The sequence below is a fragment of the Branchiostoma floridae genome, unplaced genomic scaffold (genome assembly GCF_000003815.2).
Source record: "Branchiostoma floridae strain S238N-H82 unplaced genomic scaffold, Bfl_VNyyK Sc7u5tJ_1465, whole genome shotgun sequence".
NCBI lineage: Eukaryota > Metazoa > Chordata > Leptocardii > Amphioxiformes > Branchiostomatidae > Branchiostoma > Branchiostoma floridae.
The window spans coordinates 80,731-104,725 of NW_023365724.1; the positions used below are offsets into that span (position 1 = coordinate 80,731).

Consider the following 23,995-nt stretch of genomic DNA (forward strand, 5'->3'; position numbering starts at 1 on the left):
GTGTTTTTTCAGGTCGTTTTTTTCAGATTGGTCCAAGAAGAAAAAAGTTTTTGCACCCGTATGAGTACTGGTCCCTACACCTAACTGTTGGTATACCATACTATGTGTGTTTAGTCCTATGTTCAACCTTCCTGCCAGTTCCTGGCCACTTTGATTTCATACTGAAGGCAACTTTTTTTTGGCCAAACTTTTTTTTTTATTCGCTCGCTCGCATCAGTTTTGGAGTTCCCGGAGGATGTCATCCATATAATCAAATCAACATGGCCTAATGCAAAAGTACGGATGTTAATTAAAGTAGACAGTACTACATACACTTTTACATACCTCTACGTGGAAAGGCTGGAAAAATACTCAATATTTTCATGTCTTGGAGCAGTGTAAATAGCATCATCTTATGGTGAAGATACTCATTGGTGAAAAAGCGCCACCCAGCGTCTTTCTCGAGAGCAACAGGTGTAACACTGAGATGGCGAATCAGCACCAAGGATATCGCCCATCTTTGCCTTTTCCGAGGTTGGCGGCAGGTATCAAGGTTTGGTTTATGTAAATTGGAAAAAAAATCGAATTTTAGCGTAACAATGGTGGTCAGTGACTCATCCACCGACTCATAGTTCATTACATTGTAATAGTTCAATGGATTATATACAGAGTATTGCTTTATCTAGCCATTCCGCGAGAGAAAGTAGTCCATTCCATGAACGCGGAGCGGCTTGACTATTTTGCAGATAGCTTGCTGGGGGAATAGACCAAAAGTCTATTTTCTAGTTGATATATATATCCAACCTTCTTTATTGGCCTGTTTACAATATCGAATTGTCGTATAATGGGGAGATAGTACCAAGTTTATTTACCGCCACAACCCGGTTGTTATTCTTGTGGTCATCCGCGGTACCGAACAGGAATGATGAAACGATCTTTGTATTAAAAAAATGCTTACATGTTCTTATGTGTACAATCAAAAAGATCAAGCCAAGTAGATTATCTCTGCCCGTTCACAAACAACAGTCTAAAGTCTAAAGAGGGGCTTATACCTTAGAAATAAGCCAACGCAATATTTGTTTGGGACAATTTATTTTAGTTCTAACAGAGACAATCCAGGATCATTCCTCCTTGCGTTCGATTTTCTTCCTGTTTACCCAGGTTGCCATGGACACGGGTTCCACACAGATGACAAGTTCCAGTCCGTGAACTAGGTAGGAAAATTTGTTCTCTCCCTTTTAAAACGAAGAAAATGGATTAGAATACTCGTAAAGTCACTAGTCTATGTATAGTTATACGTCTAACTGTTGTGTACACGCAACAAAGGTAGTAAGAGCTCCAAAAAGCGCCAAGGTTTTGGCTAAATAAAGCAGAAACAGGTCCATGGCGCTGTTCACGACTAGCTTTTCAAGGTCAATTCTGCACTTAGTAGAAGGGAGTAAGTTTTGTTTGTAAATGTTGATATATCTGCACGCCTTTTAACGTATTGTTGCCGTGGATTAAATCGGAGACACTAAGGAATATCTAACAGATTTTGACTTTTTTTACGCCCCGTACTTTCTAGGTCTGACGTTCTGACAAGTCGAGAATTTGCGACAGTTTGTTTTCTGAACTTCCGAAGTGTACGCGACTGTGTTGACGTGAGGAAAGATGACAACGTTGTCAAAAGAAGATGGGAGAACTGTTGAGCGAAAGATGAAGGTAAGTTGTCCTTTCCTTGTCGGTCATTTCCGAAAAAAAAAAAAAAAGTTCAACTTTCTAGTTGGGAACACACGGATACCGATTCTCTTTTGCACCCGAGTTACACCCGATCGTTGCATTTATTTTCCTCTTACTTTGTCAACGACTCAATTACACAAACTTTCATATATTTCCATAGTTTACTTTTATTCATTCTATAATCAACATGTTCACCTTTTGACCTTCTTTTTCTTACCCTTTGCTTTTCCTTGCTCTGTTGTGTTGTGTTTGTGCTCTTGTTCTCATTCCAGCCTGTTCCCTTTCCTACTCTCAGCAGAGTCAGGGAGGAGAAGCAGCAACCTCCTTTAGCCAGTAAGAAACTGTTCAGTCAGTTTATGATGTCGTTATGATGATGATGATGATGATGATTTCAGAAGTAGCCAGTGTTCACAACAATCAGAAAAAAAACAATGGGGAGGGATGACCAAATACATATATTTCAGCCCACACCAATACAATTTTTACAGTTACTCAAGCAACTTGATGAAATTTGGAAACAGATGTTTCAGACAGTCTATTGTAAGTGAATGAAAGAGAATCTGTAATATATCAATTCAGATTTTTGCTTTAAATCCTGATTCTCCAGTAACTCTAGATACACTGACTGGAGACAGCAGAATACTGTCTGAAACATCTGACCATTTCTAAATTCTATCCAGTTGCTTGAGTAACAGTTGCTGTTACTTTACGTGTCTTACTTTACCTGGATGTCTAACCTTCATCAACATTCCCTGACTGGTAAGCCCTTAAACCATGGAATTGACTCAGTGTGGCCTTTATATATTCATGTATAATGAGCAGTTGAATTTTTCTCAATACATGGTCACAACCATTTCAACTGTAGGGTGAAAGGACTTACTTGTAAAATTAGTTCTATGCTTTCAAATTGTCACTTAGAAGGCAAACACAATATAATAGAATTCTGCATTTGAACTCTGAGGTAAAAGTAGAGACAACACATATTTCAGGAATGTGTGCAGGGACATGTCATCACCTTAACTGTCTCTATCTGTTATTCCAGCAGTCTGAGGAGAGATACTGGTACAGTACAGGAGACCCTGTATGTTCTTCACAAGTAAGTAACGTTACATGTAGAAAGAACCTATAATGGCACCATGGATGATCTAGCAGTGAAGAGGAAGGGGTTGCAATTATTTAGCTGTTTTTTTAAAGCCAGATTAGATTTCAGAAATCAATGTGGTCTGATGGTGATTGTTATGTTATATTGAGAAACTACGAAAGTACATGTTTTTGAAGCTGAGTTAATTTGTTTGCTGTAAAAGCAAAATTAGGAACAGCACAAATAAAAAGTTCATTCAGTACCTTGGAAAGATCCATTCTTGGTGACAAACTTGGGCACTATTCATGTATCTTACAGGATAGAAGAAATTTCATCTACACATGTTTGGAATACTTTGCATTGTTGCTAATGTTTGGCAATGTTTTTAGGACTCTTAATGTTGCCTTATTGTCCAGTTGCTTATTTCTAATACTGTACTTAAATTTACCACTTACTTCTGAAGAGAGCAAAATATAAAAAAAAAGCATACCGAGTTAGGCACACTGTTCAGCGTAGCACAAAATTGGAAGGTTACATACACAAAATTGTCTCTCAGTGTTTGCTGCTTGTAACACGCAGCGCGAATGGTTCATGAACCACATGAATGCATTTCTTATTCAAGTATGTTGTTTAAATCTATGTGTACAAAATTCATTCATCAAAATTTGACCACTCTCAGGCAACTAGCGATGGAGCGCCATGAGTTTGAGCGCAAGAAAAAGCGTACCGTGTTGGGGCACCTCCCGTTAGATGTCTTAGTAATACAGTGTCAGAACAACTTTGCTTGAATTACTTCTTGCACTTTATCACATGTGTTAGTGCCACATACTTCCCTTTGTCTGATTACTAGAATCCAGTGATTTGTGGGATACTCATGTGGAGTTTCTGTCAAATGATGGTTTGTACATCAATTCCTCAACATTGGTTATTCTTATTCCAGATTTTTTCTCAAGAAAAAGGAAGATGGCTCTCCATTTAACAGGTAAGACTGTGGTTTCTGTGTGGGGACAAGATCAACTCTTGATTGCTAGTAAACATTTGAGTGCACAATGTAGTCATAGGCTGCATCAATGAAGGTTTGACATCCAGTTAATAAGATACTAACACTGCAGAAAGGTATTAGATTCTACCTGAAACCTCAGACCATTTCCAAAATCATATCCAGTTGCTTGTCTGCTATTTGACGTAATCAGGCTGACTTCAGACTTCCCTTTTTTCTCATTAAAAAAAGAAGAGACCATATGTACCTGTCAGAATATGCATTGGCTCCAAAATACTAATAGTTCTTGTCTTCCTTGTCATCAATGTTTTTCCATCTCTGGAGAACATTTCCTTGTCCTTGGTGCTGAATGAAAATCTGCTGCATTTGTGTATGTACACATCATGTGTGTGCGTGTGCACATGCACAAGTGTATTTATGTGTGCTTATGCATGTATGTCAAATTGTGTATATGTGTAAATTTGATAACAGGTATGTATGTTATATATACATAATCTATATAACGTTTTGTGTGAGTGAGTGGGGGGGGGGGCAATGACCGTGTGTGTAATAGCATGAGAGAGGGGGGGGGCATTTTCAAGCTTATAGCAAATAGACTAATCCTTCCTAATTTACAGGGAGGCTGCAGAGCTTCTAGAGCTGGCTCAAGAGTAAGTTAACAGATTACTTTAATTTCTTATTGCCTTATCAGTCAGAAAATATCCAATACTACAATCAATGACATTGTATAAAACTAATATCTAGAGGAAAATAAGAGAGTATTGTGTAACACTCCAGCTTTGTAAGCACAAGATTGTAGCTTATAAATTGAGATTGTAAAGTCATTGACAGAACTGATTGTTTTGTATTCTCTCCCCAAAACAGGCAAGCTGAAGTTGCTGAGGATGACCTGGTCAGGACGTCCTTCCATAATGCAGAACTGCAGATGCTGCTAACTGATGAGAAGCTGTGAGTCTTTCAGTCTTTATCATTTTCTGCTGTGGAATTTATACCACATATTTATCTCCATGAAAAATAGAGATAAATATTAGTTTTGGGTGTGTCTGTGTGTGTGTGTGTGTGTCTGTCTGTCTGTGTGTCCGGATTTTTGTAGTGAGCATAACTCAAGAACCTCTGAATAGATTACAATGATATTTGCTTTGTGGGTAGGTGTTGGGAAGACAAAGGTCAGGGTCAATTTTGGGCCCCCTGGTATTTGACCTTGGTACTGCACCTAAAATTAATTTTTTTGATCTTTTGAACTGGATATGGTCTTGATTTTTTGATGGCAGATAGCTTGTGACATAAGGGATATGTGGTGTATATTTGGTCCCCCTAGCAGGTTGCTCTGGAATTGCAGGGGCATTTTTGTCAAAATCTTCTTAAGTGGATACCTGAAGAAGGAAATGACAAATTTACATGGTATTTGGTATGTTAAGGTAGCTTTGACAGAGATGCACATCATGAAGTGCAAATTATGCAAACTGACACTTAATTTCCGTATTTAAAGAGGAACATCTGTATTTGCGGTGTTTCCTTTATAGAACTCAAATACATGCAATATATGTAGTTTGTGGCAGGTAAAACATTATCAGATACCAATTATGCAAATAAGTCCTTAATTTCCATAATTAATGCAAACGTGTTCTTGTTATTCTCATGTTGCGAAATGACTTAGTTTATGTTCATGTCATCTTAAGTTATACGTTCCGTTATAATCTCAATTTTGTTACTTTTGATTGTCATTGGATGTAATATACAGAGCAGAAGACCTCTATAAGCTCATTGAGTTTCTTGTCCCATGCTCAAAAAATGAATGCGAATAGAATAGAAATAGTGCAAACGTGCCATAATTCATCGATGTGGTAAATGAATGAACAATCAACATAGTGACCAGCGTAGGTTATTTACAGGTGTACATAACTAAGCATAGATTATGTAAATGCAGAAATCATTTACATAATCAGACTATTGCATGGAGATATGAGGTCTCCGAACTCTAGTTAGCTCTGTTTCTACTGCCTTTAGAAGTCCTTATGCCCCTGTCACATTATCCACGATCTTCGGGCGTATCGATGGAAGATCGGCCATATTTAAGATCGACAGAAGGTTGCGCATATTTTTCACCTGAAAACCGTCCCTGTCACATATAAGCCATACTTTGTACCTTATTGTTGTGCACTGAAATTATTATCGTAAGTGAGGCTTAGGCAATTGCCACAGAATCATTGTCCGATCAATTTTTGCTTAATGTGACGGGTATTCTAAGGCCCCTTCCTCCTCTCCGTCAAGTATCTCCAAGTTTCTTGCACTCACGATGATACATCTGATGACCACAGTGACTGTAAAAATCCTGAACCTCCAGTGTTGATAAGAAAGACCTTCTTGAAAAATGTTTTAATTTGCAGTTTTTAGAGGCTGTGACTAGAATGGTATTATACTATATGATCTGACACAATGAGCAATTTTGTATATTCACTACAATTTATGTCAATGCATATTGTACATTTCATTATTACAGACAAGCAGATGATGCAAAGGTCCAGCATGAAAGGTAAGAACAATTTTCAGCCCTTCAGTTTTGGTCCATTCTTTCAGATCTTGTAGTAGTAATTGTAGTAATTGCAGTAAGGCCATGTTGATTTGATTCTATGGATGACATCCGCGTGCGCACCAATTTTCGGCCGATTCCAAAAAAAAAAAAAAGTTTTCAAGCATCGTTCAAACCAGCTTCAACACCAGCAAATATATGCCGAAAATCCATACTAATGTCGTAAAGGAAAATGCATCTTTTGCGTCTTCTCCTATCGCAAAACGTACTGATTTTGTCGTAAACTATTCCTTGCACATGCGCATTGACGTTAACCGAAACTTGCCAAAATAACTGAAAATGGCGACGAATTCAACTGATCGTGATTCTCCTTCGAATTATGTAAGCATCAAAGTGACACGGAAGGGTGGCGGTGTTGTGAATTGGTACGCGATTGATTGTGGACAAGGTGACGTTACATTTGCCCAGTTATATGAGAAACTTGTTGCGACAAGCGAGTTCAGGCCGTTGAACTTCAGCGAATTTCTTTCAAGAACCGCCAATGTGCAAATTATTGCAATTAAGAAAAAATCGGAAGAGATGTTGAGGTCTACGCTGGCCTAAAGGTCGGGCAGGACAATTCGGATGTTTTGTCCGCATCGAGGTGGACAAGACAGCCAGTGGAAAGACTGATGAAGATCCGCGGCCCAAGTCTGCTTTTGAGGTGATTAAAATTTCATTGTTACCTTCAGTTTTGGATTGAACTACTAGTAGGGGAGGGGGGCCGAGGGTATTTTAAATTTTCACATTCGGTACATGTATGCATAAATGACTACAGCACTGTTTTTTTTTTAAAGTCTATTGACAGGATGTCTAAGCTATCTAGTCAGTATACAGGCACTAAACCGACTGATAACAAATTTTGGACTCTTCTATTGACAGGAGATTCCTGTTTTACTTATAGTTTCATAGACAAATGTCTTTTTTTCAATCAAGTTTGATACTGTATTAACGTCTTATTTGACACCTGTTTTGTGCAGGGCCCTATCATGTGCCGTTCCAGTAGAGCCCTACTACTATTCTGCGAAACTCAAGGCTCCAGCTGCATTAAGTTCAATCCACCCACTGGTATGCTGGCAGTGTGGGGAGACACTCCCCATTCTTTGGAGAAGGCCAAGCAATTCCAGACGATCCATCTAGTGTGTCAGGTGGGTTTTAAGTCTTTAGTTACATGTCGTTTTACAATGTACAGTATTTGTGAAGATGATACTTTGCCTACATTCATTGTGCTTTTGTCTGAATTAGTGTGCTTTCTCAACATAAAACTTGATTTATGTAGTAGCTACATGTTTATTAATGAAGGTTAAATATCCAGGTACCGATGCATCTTTCCACAAACATGTCTAAAACTGGAGCTAAATACATTTTGAATTTCAGATATTTGTAGTGGCATCCATGTAATGCAAAATTCAATCAATGATTTATCCCATCTTGCGTTTTTGTAGGTGTGCAAATCTGGAGTAGAGGAGAGGACACAAGGAAAGAAGAAGTTAAAAAGGAGAAGAGAGGCGGAAGATGACAACTAAGGCAGGTGTTTTATTTGATGTACCTTTTTCAATACTGTTTTCACCAAGTGCTAAGTTGAAAAGCCTTCATCCTACATGCTCCATTCCATCTGAAGTGCTGAGCCTTTCCATTTGCATTTGTGTCTATCATGTACACTGTACTGTAAAACTACATGTTGTAAACTATTGAAGAAATGTATACATTAGAAGGGTTGATACCTAATTGTTGCTTTTCATACTGTGTTTCTGTAGGCACCTGGAGAATGACAGCGCCATCAGAGGAAAACAAGATGTCAGAGGAAGTTAGACAGAACATGCAGCATGCCAGTCAAACAAAACAAAAATAAAGTTCTTGTTTGGTATACCATACTTTGTGTGTTTAGTCATTTGTTCTACCTTCCCGCCTACTTAGATTTCATAATAAAGAGAACTTTTTTTTTTGCCAAACTTTTTTTTTTTCGCTCGCTCGCACCAATTCTGGGGCTGCCAGAGGATGTCATCCATATAATCAAATCAACATGGCCTAATTGTAAAACACTTAGAAATGTAGGTTTTTTCCATACCAAGATACCATAAAATTTTGTATCCATTGCAATAAATGCTTTTATTAAACTTTAAATGCTTAATGCTTTATGCTTATTTTTATGATTTGTTCTCAAATACAGGGAGCTCTCTCAGGCGCATGCAGACCTAGAAATGTGAGTGACTGTTTTACTTCTGTCCTAAATAAATTAATGTAATCAAGAATGATACTTGGTATAGACTGATAGAAAAGAAAATTACTTTTGCATAAAGTGATTTTGCCTGAAAAGAAATCAAATGGGAGTTTGAAAGCAAGTGGCTATTTTTGTGAAAAGACATTATAAACGACATGGGTTCAAGATTTGAATAGATGCATCTTAGACATCATAAGATATAAGTTGAGGAAACCTTACACTTAAACAGATAAAAAGGGCTATTGATAAACAATTGTTCTCATAAACACACATATAATACAATGTACTTCGTCATCTCTATCTATTAGGGCCATCTGTGACCTACGGGAGGAAAAAAACAGGTTTGTAATTATTTTAACCACTTTATGTACTTTTCAGTTTTGTATCTTGTGGAAAAATAGTAGTACTTGTGCAATAACTGATTCTTAAAAGCACTGAATGTATTTGCTTGCTTTTATTTAATTTTTAGTTAATGACGTATTGTAGTGTTGATACCTGTATACCCCATATCTTGTCTGCACCATCTGTTGTGTCCTTACCCTTGAAGAGTCCATATCCCAGTAATGTCCATGTCCCCTGGAGTGCCAGACATCGTACACCATTAAAAATACCTGTGCTGTCTATAGCCCATGTGTACGCCCTGGGTTGTCCAAACTGCCCACAGTGTCAGTATAGCCCCTTAAGTATCCACGATTTATCCACTGTTACTCAATACAATAACACAAGGACTGCTCCAGAATAGGAGAGAGGTCTCTTCTTATACTTCAGGTGTTCTTTTGGTGTCAGCAGTATCTGTAGATGCTGTGAATTTTTGTTGTTGTAAAAACTGTCCACCAGTTTACATTCCAATCATCATTATCTGCACCAGGAGTGCCCAGAAGCACCTTGAGATTGACTGTTTGAAGGCACAGGTGTCAGTCCTGAAGTCAGGAGGGGCCCGGTGAGTTATCTTCTGTGTCTTTTTGGCAACACTTCAGGGATACTTTTTATTCCATAACATGAAATATTTCTATTTTGTATTTAGTTGCTTTAATATAACAGCTTGACTAAAGGTAGAATTATAGATAAGGTTATATTTCATGTCTTATTTATTTCCAGTTTCAGCAGTAGACATGAAGCTAGAGCCCACATCTCACTTGAAGAGGCAGAAGCCATGGCATACAGGATCGCAGAGCTGGAAGTCCTGTTGGAGGAACAGAGGAAGTGAGTTGACTCAATATGAGAAATATATGACACTTTTATTTTGTCCACATTCTTCCCTGGGCCTGTTTGTGTTTGTGACTTCACTGCAAATCCAGGCTCACGTCTTGGTGTGCTTTGTCCCAATTTCAATTTTGCTGTTGTCATTTTCATGTACTTTTGAATTGGGATGTGATCAAAACTTGATTAATGAAAATGATTAATTTTATGGCATTTTATGTTGCCCTACAGTGAAAACATCAAGCTGACAGCACAGTTACAACAGTCTAAAGAAGAGAAGCTGCCAGCTGTCACAGAACAACAAGACCACTGTTTCCTGCCTGAGTGCTTCCTAACCCACTGCCCCTCACCTATTGATGAGGAAGAGATGCTGCCAGCAGACATGGAATGCAAAGAGGACTCTTTCCTGCCTGAGTGCTTCCTGGCCCGCTGCCCCTCACCAATGAATGACAAGGAGGAAGGGTTGCCAGCAGACATGGAACACAAAGAGGACTCTTTCCTGCCTGAGTGCTTCCTGGCCTGCAGCGCCTCACCAATGAATGACAATGAGGAAGGGCTGCCAGCAGACATGGAACACAAAGAGGACTCTTTCCTGCCTGAGTGCTTCCTGGCCTGCAGCGCCTCACCAATGAATGACAATGAGGAAGGGCTGTCAGCAGACATGGAACGCAAAGAGGACTCTTTCCTGCCTGAGTGCTTCCTGGCCTGCAGCGCCTCACCAATGAATGACAATGAGGAAGGGCTGCCAGCAGACATGGAACACAAAGAGGACTCTTTCCTGCCTGAGTGCTTCCTGGCCTGCAGCGCCTCACCAATGAATGACAATGAGGAAGGGCTGCCAGCAGACATGGAACGCAAAGAGGACTCTTTCCTGCCTGAGTGCTTCCTAGCCCGCTGATCTTCACCAATGGATGATGATGAGGAGATGCTGACCTATGACATGAACATGGACATTGCTCCCCTCTTGGAAGAGCTGCTCATCAACTCTAGCTCTCTCCTGCAAGCAGATTCAGTGGCAGCCTTAGATCAAGAGTCGCAGGACATTTTGTGTCTATCTGAACTGCTGAGTTCAACGTCTCCTGCGAGCTTGACAGCATCGTGTGATGGACGTCAGGCAGAGTCTCAAGACACCAAAATGGTAGAGTCGCAAGCTTCAGTGAACAAGGTGACATACAGTGGACTTCTTTGGTCTATGCTACAAGAAGCGCATGAGATCTTGTGTCTTAGTGAAAAGTTGAGCACACTGTCAGCTCACCATGACAAGACAGAGCCAATCAAAGTGAAGAATGGCCAGGTTGTGAAGACAGAGCTTCCCACAGAGGCGACCTACTGGACAACAGTGGAGCCTTGCCAGGGGTCATGTTGTTACACAACCACTTACATCAGCAGCAACAAGGACATTGCAGTCTACCAGCAGCTGTGAACTGGTCCACTGCTCTATACTGAATTGTTCATGATCTGATAGCATATGCTGTCAAAGTGATATTGTTGATATATTCCAATGTGTTTTCCCGAGGTCTTATTTGTAAACAAGGAGAGATCTGACAACAATTTTATCAAGAAATGAAAAATATATATTTGTAAGCAAGGAGAGATCTGACAATGATTTTATCAAGAAATGAAAAATATATATATATATTGTATGTACAATCTTATCAAACATTTTAAACATGAGAGATGCTCTATTTTCAAGCCAAGCAATCTTACGTGATGTTGTTTCATAATCAATTGCTGTGAAGGAGACACGCAATCTGAAAATACAATGTGTGAAGTGTGTACAAGGCTGTGCTGTATATCTTGTTCTCAGCTTCGTGACGGATACAATTCTGACTAGTGTTCATCATATTTGATATAAGAAAGTAAAAGCTTTTTTTCTCGGGAGGTTTCTTAAATGACTTAAATAAAGCAAAACGTGTCCGACTGCTGAAGTGTATAATGAGCTAAAAACGACAAAAAGGGCCAAGAGAGCATGCTATGGAGGCTAAGGTTTTTCGTGCCTGACCTAAAGTTCCTGCCTTCCAGAAACAATGCAAATTTATTAACGGTGCACACCCCAGTTCTTCATTTGGTATGATAGTGCATGAGATATTTACTAAAAGAACCCTGTTATCATTTTTTGGCACAAAATCACTTAAAAATGATTTATACGCCAATTTGGCGGGGTTTTTCTTCTGCGTTTTCGTCTTCACCGCCTCTGAGCGTCTCACCATATATGGTATATGACGAAATCACATTCCCTGTGTGTATGACCAGGTGGCGGCCGTGCACGTGGTCAGCCCTGCTTGCTCTTATTAAAATTCATGAACACGCGTCGCAAACGTCATTCGGCGAATGCGGGTGTTGTTAGAATATCTGCTGTTATCAAATTCATGAACGACGAATAATGACACGGTGTAAGGGCATTGTTCTCAGTGCTATTGTCACCAATTCAAATCAAATTTATTGTCACAAATCTCGTCGCAAGCACAAGATACGTAGGCACATTTTAGACAGGATGCCACCCTCAGTCAAGTGTAGCCTCTACCAGGCTCCGCGGATCGGTGGTCTAATTGTAGAAAGTGGACAAATAGAGTCAATAGTATGCTAGGAGAGTCAGCCGGCCAGAGGATTCATTTCAAGTGCAGGATTCACCACAGAACAAGTCATCAACAACAGAGAGAAACAATATCGCAATCCCAATGCGAAAACCACAACGCCTAAAGCTCAGAGCTGTTTGGCATGATCGATTTGGCGGTGCTTTATAAGCCCCGCTGTTAACATCCATTGGCATAATACCGGTCGGTTTACTGCAATTTCTCAAGCAATGCTAATTTGGCAAATGATAAACGCATCATTTTCTCCAGTTACATGATGCTGTTACAGCTTACCTTTGCCACTTCTTCTGTGTAAATTATTTTGTCTCTCTGGTCCTGCTAAAAACATAATATCGTAATTGGAACACACTGCGGAATTGCACGGAGAACGGGCGCGTGGTTGGAAGGGGGTGCACTATACCGGTCGAACGAAACACGGCACAATTAACTGCCGCTATGTACCTTTATACATCCTCTGTTGTTCCTTTCTTTCCTGTTAGTAGTTGCACAAAACAAAAATCTGCATGAGCATACAAAAAGTCATGAGAAAATGGGCGTATACTGACAAGAATTTTCATTTAATTTTGATCCGTCACAACCGCTATGACGTAAAACTTTACTGCTGGCCGTAGCATTAAAAATGGCGGGAAAATGGCGGCGTACGTTCAATTTGACCCATTCAGCCGTAGATCCGGGCGATAATGCAACGGTTCCTCACACTTTTACACGAGTTGTAGGTCACCAAAAGAAATTCAAGATTGCTGTTGAATCATGCTCGTCTTGCGCCGTGAGCACATGTGATTATTATCTACAAATCTGGCGATGAACGTGACAGTGTGTTTGTCCCACGACGAGCTCGCCTGCCCCGAAAATGACCTGAAAACTTTTGGCCTTGTTGTCTTCGAATGCATTGTTATCGATGCTTTGTAAATTATGTATTGGACACCTAGATGTCTGAAGTGTGCATACCTCAGAAATAACTATTGTTGCATGTGTAGATCTCTTTAAGTTCCACTATTTTTAATCGACCGGTATAAGGCTTATGACCGGTATTATGCCAATGCATGTTACACTGTCCACAATTAAAAGCCGCTCCGCGTCAAAAAAATAGAAGAAATCGGTCGAGAAAAGACAGAAAACACGCCAGATAAGTTAACGTCACATGGCCGCGGACTATAGTTTGCGACTTGCAATTTGCCAGGCAGGCCAACACTTATAGGCCAATTAACTCCAACCAAGAAGGTTATATACTAGGCTTTTATTCCTTGAACTTGGCAAAAGTCCTCTATTCAACCAGGCGGAAGTCTGGTAGTGACTAATCAACCGCCGCGCGGGTCGCCTTGCTGCCACACACACACACATGAACACATAAAAAAAAATAATGACATATGTATTAGCGTTGAATTATTATTTTTGAGAAGGTTCCGTTTATCACGGAACTGCTGTTGTTTCAGAAATCTCACTGACTTTTGCTTGCAAACACGTAAATTCCTAACTTGCAACTACAGTATTCTCAGCGGCGCTCAACGCGTTCCTACGTTTCACCATTTGTGGTAAACAAAGCCGACAAAGGGGTCCTTGAACACGCAGCTGGCCAGGTGCGGCGGGTTCGCGGTCTGCTAATAGAATTGTCTCGGTAGCCAATCAGCAAAGACTTCGTACTACTATAGTGGATCACGTGCGCAGTGCCGCGCATAATAAGGTTCTCGAGATCTGTTAGTTTATGTGAAAAATAAATGGACCTTTAAGGTTATAACAGACGTATAATTACTGCAATTGCTGAGTCCTTTTTAGACAAAATGCATACAAAACATTTAGATATATGAAACAGACTTCGTGCAAATATACAGTGGCTAATAATCTTCGTTCATCAATATAATGTATTAGCTGATTAACTCTAGGTATAAAAACGGAATGTGATCCTTTTGTCTGAATACAATGTGCATAACTTTATATGTATTTGTACTGATAATGTCATTGCAGTGCTGCCATGATATCCATTTGGATTTTTAAAAATTGCACTTTGCTAAAAACGGCTAATAAGCATATCTTGGTAAAGAGTTAAAAGTGTAGTGAAGTTTGTTTGGAGAGGTCTGCTTGTATGAAGATTACGCTTGTGACAACCTTGAAAAAGTGCAGTAATTGCCCTTGCCTTGTGTAAATAAGCAGGAAAACTTTAATCATAACCACGCTTTTGTCTGCTGTAAATCGTATGGCGGGTCGCCCAATGTCCTTGATCATGATCAGTTTCAGCCCCCTTTCAGACTTTATCTACTTTCACAGTCCAAAGTACACACCCTCCTACGCACGGTCCCCAACGGCTAGCTAACTGCCTGTTCCTCAACGGCTTGCTAACCACAAGGAGTTTTAACACGACTGTGGTCCCCCTGCGTAGGAGAATGACAGTACAGTGTATTTCTATTTCTCTACTGGGCAAATCCCACTTCAAGGTTGTCCCGCCCACCAACACTGCTTGCGCCACTGAAAAACTACGATAAACAAGGTTTTATTATATGAAAGAGTGTAACAGTTAAAGCCTCCATACGTTAGCAACGACGATAGACGAAACATGTACAACCAAATGCACTACCAAAAATGATTTTTGCTTGTTTTGCTTACCCCATGGACAATTCTTATATGAAGAAAAAATATTCTTGCAGGAAGAAAATGTAGAATAAAATTCTAAGCAAAACAAGCAAAACAAGAATCTACCAAAAAATCTTAATTCTCATGCAAAGAACAATTTTATTATTCTTCTTTGGTGAAGAAAATTTTTTCTCACACCTAAGAACTTTAAGCAAAATCTTCTTGTTTTTTCTTATGGTGCAAGAAAAAAAATCTAGAAATGCTTATTTTTTTAAAACTCTTAAGAAATACAAGAATTTTTGCTCTTGATGTAAGAAAAGTATTCTTGGTGTAAGAATATTAATCTCAAAAATGTCTAAAAAAATTCAAGCAAAAATTTGCCCCATGGACAAGCACGTTTTTCTTAGATTTCTTGGGGACAGAATAATTTTCTTCCTGGAAGATAAATTTTCTGTGAGGAAGAAAAACAAGATACACAGAAAAAATCATTTTTGGTAGTGTGGATATTACGAAGACTTTGCGTCTTATTTGGGAATTGGGACCATTCAGTCATGTCAGCTGCAATACCGTTCTCAACTGCTAGAGGTCGTGCTCTTGTTTTTCGCGTTGCTTCAATTAATCTCATCAGCAGAGGTAACCAATGGGGAAAGACTCAGGTGTGAAATTGATCTCATCAACAATAATGACCAATTGGGAAAGACTCCAAAGTAAGCCAGCCAATCGGAGTAAAGTGCATTTTTGTGACCAATGGTAAGCCAGGAATCTGGCAGTAGATCGACCAATGACGGAGCAGTAATTTTCCACGCGTCGTGTGCAGACCTTTATGTAGCTTGGCGCCAAGAGAGCGCGTCACTTACGGTCACTACCAGCCGGGCCAGGACCGTCCGTGTCTTCTGCTGAGACAGCAATTTTAAGCCGAAATGTCTATACTATGTCTATGTCACGACGGCCCACGTGAAAAGACATAGTATTACCACCAGTGGCTACTAAAATGCCACTGAATGGGGCTTCGCAGTGAGTTCAGAGCATTTACGAGACGTCAAGACAATGCTCGAGGACATGCAAGGACTTACTTCTAAAGGTAAGACAGACTTTACTTCTTAGCCGGCTGGCATGTTGTCAGGATGTGGGCCGGGTAGAGCCTATAAGACGGAGACAACTTACGAAATACTTCATTTTAGTAACAGAACCTAAACCGTCTTATCCTCCCAGTTATTCCGGACTTTTAAGTGTTTGGATTTTGTCTTGCGGCGTCTAACGGTTTCACTTCAATAAACCACGCACTCGAAAACGTCCAGATTTTCGATTCAATTGTCCATTTCTCTTTCAGCTTAGCCCAACTACAAGTGATGCGTGAAAAGAAGACATTCCCTGGATTCATCAGATGCCCGTCCTTATGTTAATCATAGACAATGAGCTGATGAACATGCAGTCTACCAGACATCCGACAAGATATTGTACTGTACTTTGTGAAAGTATGCCCTCGGCAGTTTATAGCACTAGCTCTGTCGGTGGTGTTCATTATGCAAAATAATCCGTCATTGCCATCGGCTTCACGGCCGTTGACCGTTTTGTTAGTTGTATCAATGGTGCAGTAGCTGAAGCATGTCTGTTCTACCCTTTTCACAGAAATGTCTGGTAAGGGAGGTGTCAAGCGCCGGCGCCAGTCACTGAATGTGCTTCGCGACATTGAGTGCATCACGAAGTACAAGCTAAGGTCCTGCAAGGACCTAGACGTCAAGCGATTCTACGGACTCCTTATGGTTTCTAAGGTGAGATGGCAAGCTAGAGAATGAAGTCCGCTATACATTCAGGACATTCAATCGCGTTTGTCTTTTTTATCTTTGAGTAATGAGCAACGTAAAATGCCTGATATTTAGGTGATAGAAATGCACTTGCAAACTTCTAGAATTCGTATCAAATACCCCAATACTCTATATGCATATGCAAGACAACAGAGCAATGTTAGCCCGTCTCATCCTAATGAATTGACTTTCATTTTCTTGCAGTCACAAGAAGCTGTGAAGGAGACATCTCTCAGTGGCGTTCAGGACCTTACTGATGTCATCAATCCCGGCCAGGACAACGACGTACAACAATGTTCATGGCGGGACTGGTCCTGTTGAAAGATATCGTCCGATGCCAAGTACGCCATCTCCACACGTCCGGAAAGATCGGTGCTGGTGTGTACGCCCTGCCAGAGGACCTGAACTGTTGAGTTATGTTGTTCCCGATTTACACTTCCCATGCCTTTCAACATCTTGTAGGCATGGGCTGGGATTTATCGGCATGATAGGAAGTAAATGATTTGTGATGTTGCGTTTATACTTATTATATATAGCTTTAACTGATCTTGCCGTTTCATTCTGTCTACCTGTGGCATTGTTAGCAGGGCTGATCACAATCTCTTGGTTGGTGGTAAAGGTGTTTGAGTGTGTTTTGTTGACATCTCGAGGAATGTTGCTGGTAGTTGGCTAGGATGTTTTGTGAGTGGGGGCTACTTTTGCACACGGGGCTTTAGTCCGTTTCTGTGGTGTATAGGCACATTGTGTGACTGGTTTGGTTTCCGTGACTCTGTCGAGGGCTGGGGTCGTATTCGGAGTTGCTGTGAAGTTCAATCCTTTAGGGAACAGGGACTTTTCTGGTTCTGTGAGCTTATGACGGCCTGGGTTTTTCGGCCATCTGTTGTCCTTTCTGTTTTATGTCGTGGTCGGTGGCCGTCGGGAGCCTAGACCATCACATAATCTGCCTTGTGTCGTTATCTTGGGTCCCGAACCAAGACAATGACACGGGGCCAGAAAGGAAGGCAGGTGGTTGAAGAGCTTGGGTTGTTATGAGCTCATAGTTCCAGGGAAGTTCTTGTTCTCTGAAGGACTGGACTTTGCAGTAACTTCGGATGCAATTCCGGCCGTCGACATGGTCACAGTAACCGAATTAGCCATACATCGGGCCTGTATACCGCAGAACAGACTGAAGCGCTGTGTGTAGAAGTAGCCACTGCTCTCAGAATGTCCTAACCCCTACCAACAACATGACTTGGGATGTCATCGAAACTTACTCAGCACCTTGCCGCCCATCATGAGGTCATGATTCTCTCCGCTGATAATGCTTCAGGTAGACAGTTGGACTGAAATATTTCTAGGTTGAACCTAGAACTGAAATCATCATCACAGAGCAAGTGTACTTCCTGGCATGCCCCCGGCAGTGTATAGATATAGATGTTCTTGTTAAAGACTTTTACACAATGTCAAGTGTACAATTTCAGTCGCCATGTATATTGCTATATTAGATACATGTACGTTCAGTTTACATGTATGATGTACTCACAGCAGCTCTGTCCATTTGTTTCAATAAAATGTATTACTATCATGCCATTCCAGTATAGGAGTGGCTGGCACTGAATTGATTTTCCTTGTTTTTTTGTTCTTAAAGGCAAGAACAAAAAGACATTTAGTCACTTAGCAATCAGCTATTGATTTGTTTTTGTATTTGGCTTCGTAATTCCATAAAAGACGCAAGTGTGTACAAGTGGCTTACAATGTAGTAGATGCCGATATTGTCAATGTTAGAGGTTACTTGGAGCCTTTTAAATTTGCCAATTTTTTAAAATTCCGCTGCTTAAGGCTTCGGCTGACGGCCTACACTACACGAATACACACATACTAACAGACTAACCCAAACACACACACAGCCCACACATATTTATAGAACACTAATAACAACACAAGATGCCCTAGCCTTACGCTGTAACTTGAAGGAAAAACTTTTATGAGACTTAAAGTATAAACGGCTTCAATTTGCCTCTAGTTAAGTTCTATACATATCACTAGTTAGATTAGATAGCACTTTTTGCTAAGGTAGCATCATTTTTAGCGTTTTAGCTTTAGTTAGTGATATTTTTAATTTATTTAGTTTAGTAGGCATGTTAAGTCACTAGTTTTAAACATTCGTAAGTTTGAAAGTGGCTAGTTATATTAAGAAATTAACAAGGTCCTCGAGCATCTTCATGGCGTACAGTAAGCGCCGTTAGCCGCTGAGCAAGTTCCATTGATTTTTATTTCGGCACTGTTGCCGTAGAGTCAATGCTGACGTACTGTGTTCTGCATATACATGGTGTCCAGATTTGATGTAGTCAGTAGCCTTTTCTAAGGTTTGCACATGTATTACGCTACTAGCAATGCATGGTATAGATATGATTTCGTAGTTTAATTAGCTGTATTCATTTCATAAAAAAAGGTCTTTTGCTCTCAATTAGTTTTCATATTTCATGCATTTTGTTGCTTTTTTTAGCTTTTCTAGTACAAGACTGGCCACCTTGTTCTAGAAAGCTACTTTGTTAAAACATTTAATGAGCTTTGAGATCAAAGGACTCTTTTACTCTCACTGGTAGTTTTACTCAATTTTAGTCAATCAAAAGTGTACAATATCGATCTTGGTCAGTATGTATTTGGCATGATCGAACATGTGCTATGCAATAAACGTTTTAAGCCAGGTGTGATTTTATTCATCCCTTTTAACACCCCCAACCTGAAATGTATGGTATCACCCACCCTAAATACTTTATACGTGAAATGGGTGGTACTATGAATTTATTGTCCCCATCTTCAATCCCATTCTCTGATGAAATGAACCACCCCATAACTTTTAGATCCAACAGTGTAAATGACAGACTAGACTCAAAATGCTCCTTGTGTATAGATATTCATATATTCCGATATTTTTCATCGGAGTGAAAATGATAAATCACACAGTGCTCAGTACAACTCAAAACAATAACATTTCAATATCTTTCCCAAGTACTTTTCAAAAGTGACAACAGTTGGAAGAAATTTAAGAAAAAAGGTTTAAATGCACGTCTTTAAGCTCTGAAATTTGGCCTATTACCCAGAATAAACCAATTTCTCAAATTGGAATCTGCAGTAACCAAGACGACCGATATGAGTGCTTATGTCAATCTTTTGGAGTGGAGGGTGATTTTGTGCAATACTGGGAAAGACCAAAAATAACACAGGGACTGTCTGTCTGTTACTTAATGTCACGATCGATCTTACACAGTGACAAATGGATTTGCAACAAGCTTAGTACCCATTTGACATATGTGAAATCTTTATTGATACAGCAACTTTCGTAAGATCAATTACTACTACTGCAAAAAATATGGTTTATAATAAAGATTACGCTTGTGACAACCTTGAATAAGTGCAGTAATTGCCCTTGCCTTGTGTAAATAAGCAGGAAAACTTTAATCATAACCACGCTTTTGTCTGCTACTGTCGTAATACTAACGTTTAGGGTCGCATAACGTGTTAACGCATCTGTAGAAAAATTACAACACAATTTGCGTTTGTGAAATAAAACCATGTTTTCTTGAAGTAAAACGGTGCCTTCTTGAAAACCTTTTTTTCTTGAAGTAAAACGGTGCCTTCTTTGTTAATGTGTGAAACACTAGCATGTTGTGTGCGTGTTGTTATCAAGAAATAAAAGTTTGATTACCGTATACATAATAAAAATAGTAACACGTTATAGAAGCAACGTAGTTCCAGGTCATTCTCACATGGGATTAATTTTTTTTTTCAAATTCAATTCCTAGTTTCAAATTGTAATCACGCCACTGGCTGTCAAAACCTTTTTTTTAATGATAAACCTTTTTAAATTGATTGATTGATTGATTGATTGATTGATTGAAAATGCCAGGTAAAATATATTTGAACTTGAAGTTTTCAAGTTATATGCATGCTGGTGACTAACATACAGACCCAACACATGGCCTCACTGAAAACGGACAGGTCTATTTTACATGGGTGCACTGGAAGAGTCCATTCTTGCATAGGAGGTATTTCTATTTCTACATTCATGTTAAGACTAGGGTGATAATGCAAAGACCCTTGTGCTATATGGCCTATCGATTTGATGAACTCTTGACTTTAAATGAATCTTTTTTAATCTTTGTGTGTTTGCCGTCTTTTTTAGTCAATACAGTACTTGTATGCTTTTTATTCCCATTATGAAGAAAAGAATGCAGAGACGCCCCCAACGTGCCACAGCTTCAGTAATATACCCGCTAAACAAGAACACAGTTTCTAATCTTCGTAAATGGCACGTATATACTGAAAATCGCTCTGGTATATATATGGCCGGAGCGCTAAAGCGCTGTTGTGATCTTAGCCGAGGCGCCTCCTTGTTGTAACGGTTTATCTGTTTAAGGGCCTTTTTGTTCTCGATAATGCAAAGGTACGGGTGATAATTAAAGTGCATACACTTTTACATACCTCTATGGAAAGGCTGGAAGAATACTAATGTTTTCATGTCTTGGAGCAATGTAAATAGCATCATCTCATCAATATGGTGAAAATAGTCATTGTCGGGAAAGCGCCACCAAGCGACTTTCTCGAGGGCGACAGGTGCAACACTGAAATGACGAATCAGCACCAAGGATATCGCCCGTCTTTGCCTTTTCCGGGGTTGTCGGCGGGTATCAATATTTGGTTGTATGTAAATAAAAACAAAATATGCATTGTAGCGTAAAAATGGTGGCCTCATCCGCCGACTCATAATTCGTTACGTTACAATAGTTCAATGAATTCTAGAGAGTGTTGGTTTTCTAGTCATTCCGCGAGAGAAAGTAGTCCATTCTACGAACGAACTATTTTGCAGACAACTTAGGGTGAATAAACCAAAGTTCTAATTTTCTAGTTAATTTAACTATCCAGCCTTCTTTATTGGCCTATCTAAGATATTGAATTGTCATATAATGTACATTTAGTTCCAAGTTTATTCACCGCCACAACCCGGTTGTTATTCTTGTGGTCATCCGCGGTACGGAACAGGAATGATGAAACGATCGTTGTATTCCGAAAACGCTTACATGTTCTGTTATGTACAACCGAAATAGATCAAGTCAAGTAGATTATCGCTGCCTGTTCACAAACAACAGTTTAAAGTCTAGAAAGGGGCTAATACATTAGAAATAGTCCAAAACAAGTAATGTGTTGGCTTATTTCTAACAGTGACAATCCAGGATCATTCCTCCTTGCGTTCGATTTTCTTCCTGTTTACCCAGGTTGCCATGGACACAGGTTCCACACAGATGACAAGTTCCAGTCCGTGAACTAGGTGGGAAAATTTGTTCTCTCTCTTTAAAACGCAGAAAATAGGTAAAAATACTAGTAAAAAGTCACAAGTCTTTGTCACGTTTTACGTCTAGCTCTTATGTACACGCCTCCAAGGGAATTAGAGCTCCCAAAAGCGCCAATGTTTTGGCTAATCTAAGCAGAAACAAGTTCATGTCACTGTTTGCGGGCCTACATTTTCAAGGTCAACATAGTTCATACGAGCAATCGCTGTTATTGTTTACATCCGGGGTATTCGGCGCACGAGCGCTGACTGGTAGGCAAAAAGCGTTAGGAGATCAGATTACTAATTAGCATACCGGCGCGGAAGCAGATCGTACTGTTTACGCGAATTTGCGCATTTTCAGCCACGTTTTTATCGCATCCATGGGATTTTTTTCAGATTTTGTATTTTTTTCACTACTTTTTTTTTTTTTCTTGTGTAATATTTTGGGAGAAAATGACCCTTGCCCTCTTGACTTCCGTCATGTGTTTCCGGTTGTTTTGATTTTCCCGCCGTACGGGCTTTCTGTCATCCGTTCCGGGCTGTTATATTTCTGTTCCTAATGTGGTTTAATTAATACGTTTAATCAATATGAGTTCTTCAAACAGCTACATTAGCTCTTTGGAGCCTAATGACCGAACCAGGTATTTTGAGAAATTAATGGTAAGTGTCGAAGACGCCGGCGATAGTTCAAACCCGGAAGTGACTGGTTCGGCGGTGACTGGTGACGGTGTACGCCTACCTGACCCATACAGTCTGACAGGTGAGGATCATGTGTACATGTGTTTCTAGATTTTGATAAGGTAGATTTTTGTGTCAGATAAAGGTTACAAAAACATGAGTACGTGTAAATGTGTTTGTTGCTAATCTCTAGAAATTCTGGCTACGTAACGTTATGTTTATTATCATTTGTATGTTATACAGGTTGGAAGGATGATTTGAGCCTCTGGCCAGATACGGACTATGGGTGCATCTACACCTACCTAATCGAGGCTCCAGGTCCGTTTAACGGAGAAGCCATGAAAGCCTATAAATCCCTGGAGGCGTACAATCTCTTTATAAGTGGCCATGTGAGGGAGTGCAGGTACCACCCTATTGGAAAAAATGTGAAGGTCTGCTTCCTTAAGGCCAAGGTTGTGCCAGGTGGGTGTTGGAGTGCATTGGAACAATATTTCTACTTACATGTACCTGTAGTGAGAACTCTTGAAGATGAAGAATGATATGCGTGATTAGTATTTAACTGTCAGATACGTTTTTATATTTACTGTATTATCTTTTTTTTTCTGTTACATTTGTGTTTCAGGACAGAGAGTAACAGAGACTCCTCACAACCCATGGGTGTGTTTGACCAAAAAAGAGGGTTATGTCATGGCAGCTCACTGCACTTGTATGGCAGGGTAGGTAATATAACTGCATTGACCATCATATCCAAAAAGTCACATTTTTATCTAACAGTGTTCTCGTCAGATGAGGTCCATGGCAAGAAACAGTTTTAGAAATAATGAAAGTCAAACTAGTACTCACCTGTAAATGTTCCTCCGTATATTTCCAGGGAGGAGCGACCATGCAGTTTGTATGTGGCAAGATAACTGTCTTAATTTTTTTCCTTGGTTCATGTTCTTGTGCTTGATGGTTTCCAGTTGTATTTGTACCTGTTGCAAATGCATTTCTTCTTGTTGATGTTCTTGTTGCAGGTTTTACTTGTTGATGTGTTTCGTTTTCTAGGTAATTTGGAGTTATCAACAGTTCCTGAGAGTGAGTATACTAACACATATCATCATGTAGATGTAGATAATGCTAAAAGAAATGTGTATATAGTAGAAATATTCAAATATCACAGAGACTTCCATAATGAGAAGATAAGGCAAATCTTTCATTGTACTGTGAAGCTGGCCAACTTATCCGTTCCTTTTAACCATAACTCTAAAATTGCTCCTGACTATAGTACCTATAA

At 39.8% G+C, this 23,995-nt stretch overlaps 2 protein-coding genes across 3 annotated transcripts in view; both read left to right on the top strand.

Moving 5' to 3' along the window:
- Positions 1-23,995, top strand: part of LOC118407792 (oral-facial-digital syndrome 1 protein homolog) — a 91,139-nt gene that overhangs the window by 53,078 nt on the left and 14,066 nt on the right. Inside the window, exon 11 of the mRNA XM_035808325.1 lies at positions 6,280-6,312. Within this exon, the coding sequence (XP_035664218.1) occupies positions 6,280-6,312 (33 nt within the window). The remainder of the gene's footprint in view (positions 1-6,279; positions 6,313-23,995) is intronic.
- Positions 22,468-23,949, top strand: LOC118407779. 2 transcript variants are annotated; one of them, XM_035808319.1, is made up of 4 exons: positions 22,468-22,804; positions 22,966-23,184; positions 23,345-23,438; positions 23,767-23,949. In XM_035808319.1, exons 1-4 carry the CDS (start codon positions 22,633-22,635, stop codon positions 23,768-23,770), a joined length of 489 nt encoding a protein of 162 aa, XP_035664212.1. In that variant the 5' UTR covers positions 22,468-22,632; the 3' UTR covers positions 23,771-23,949. The 2 variants fall into 2 exon arrangements, with proteins under 2 accessions (XP_035664212.1, XP_035664210.1); XM_035808317.1 differs by having other exon boundaries at positions 23,594-23,821.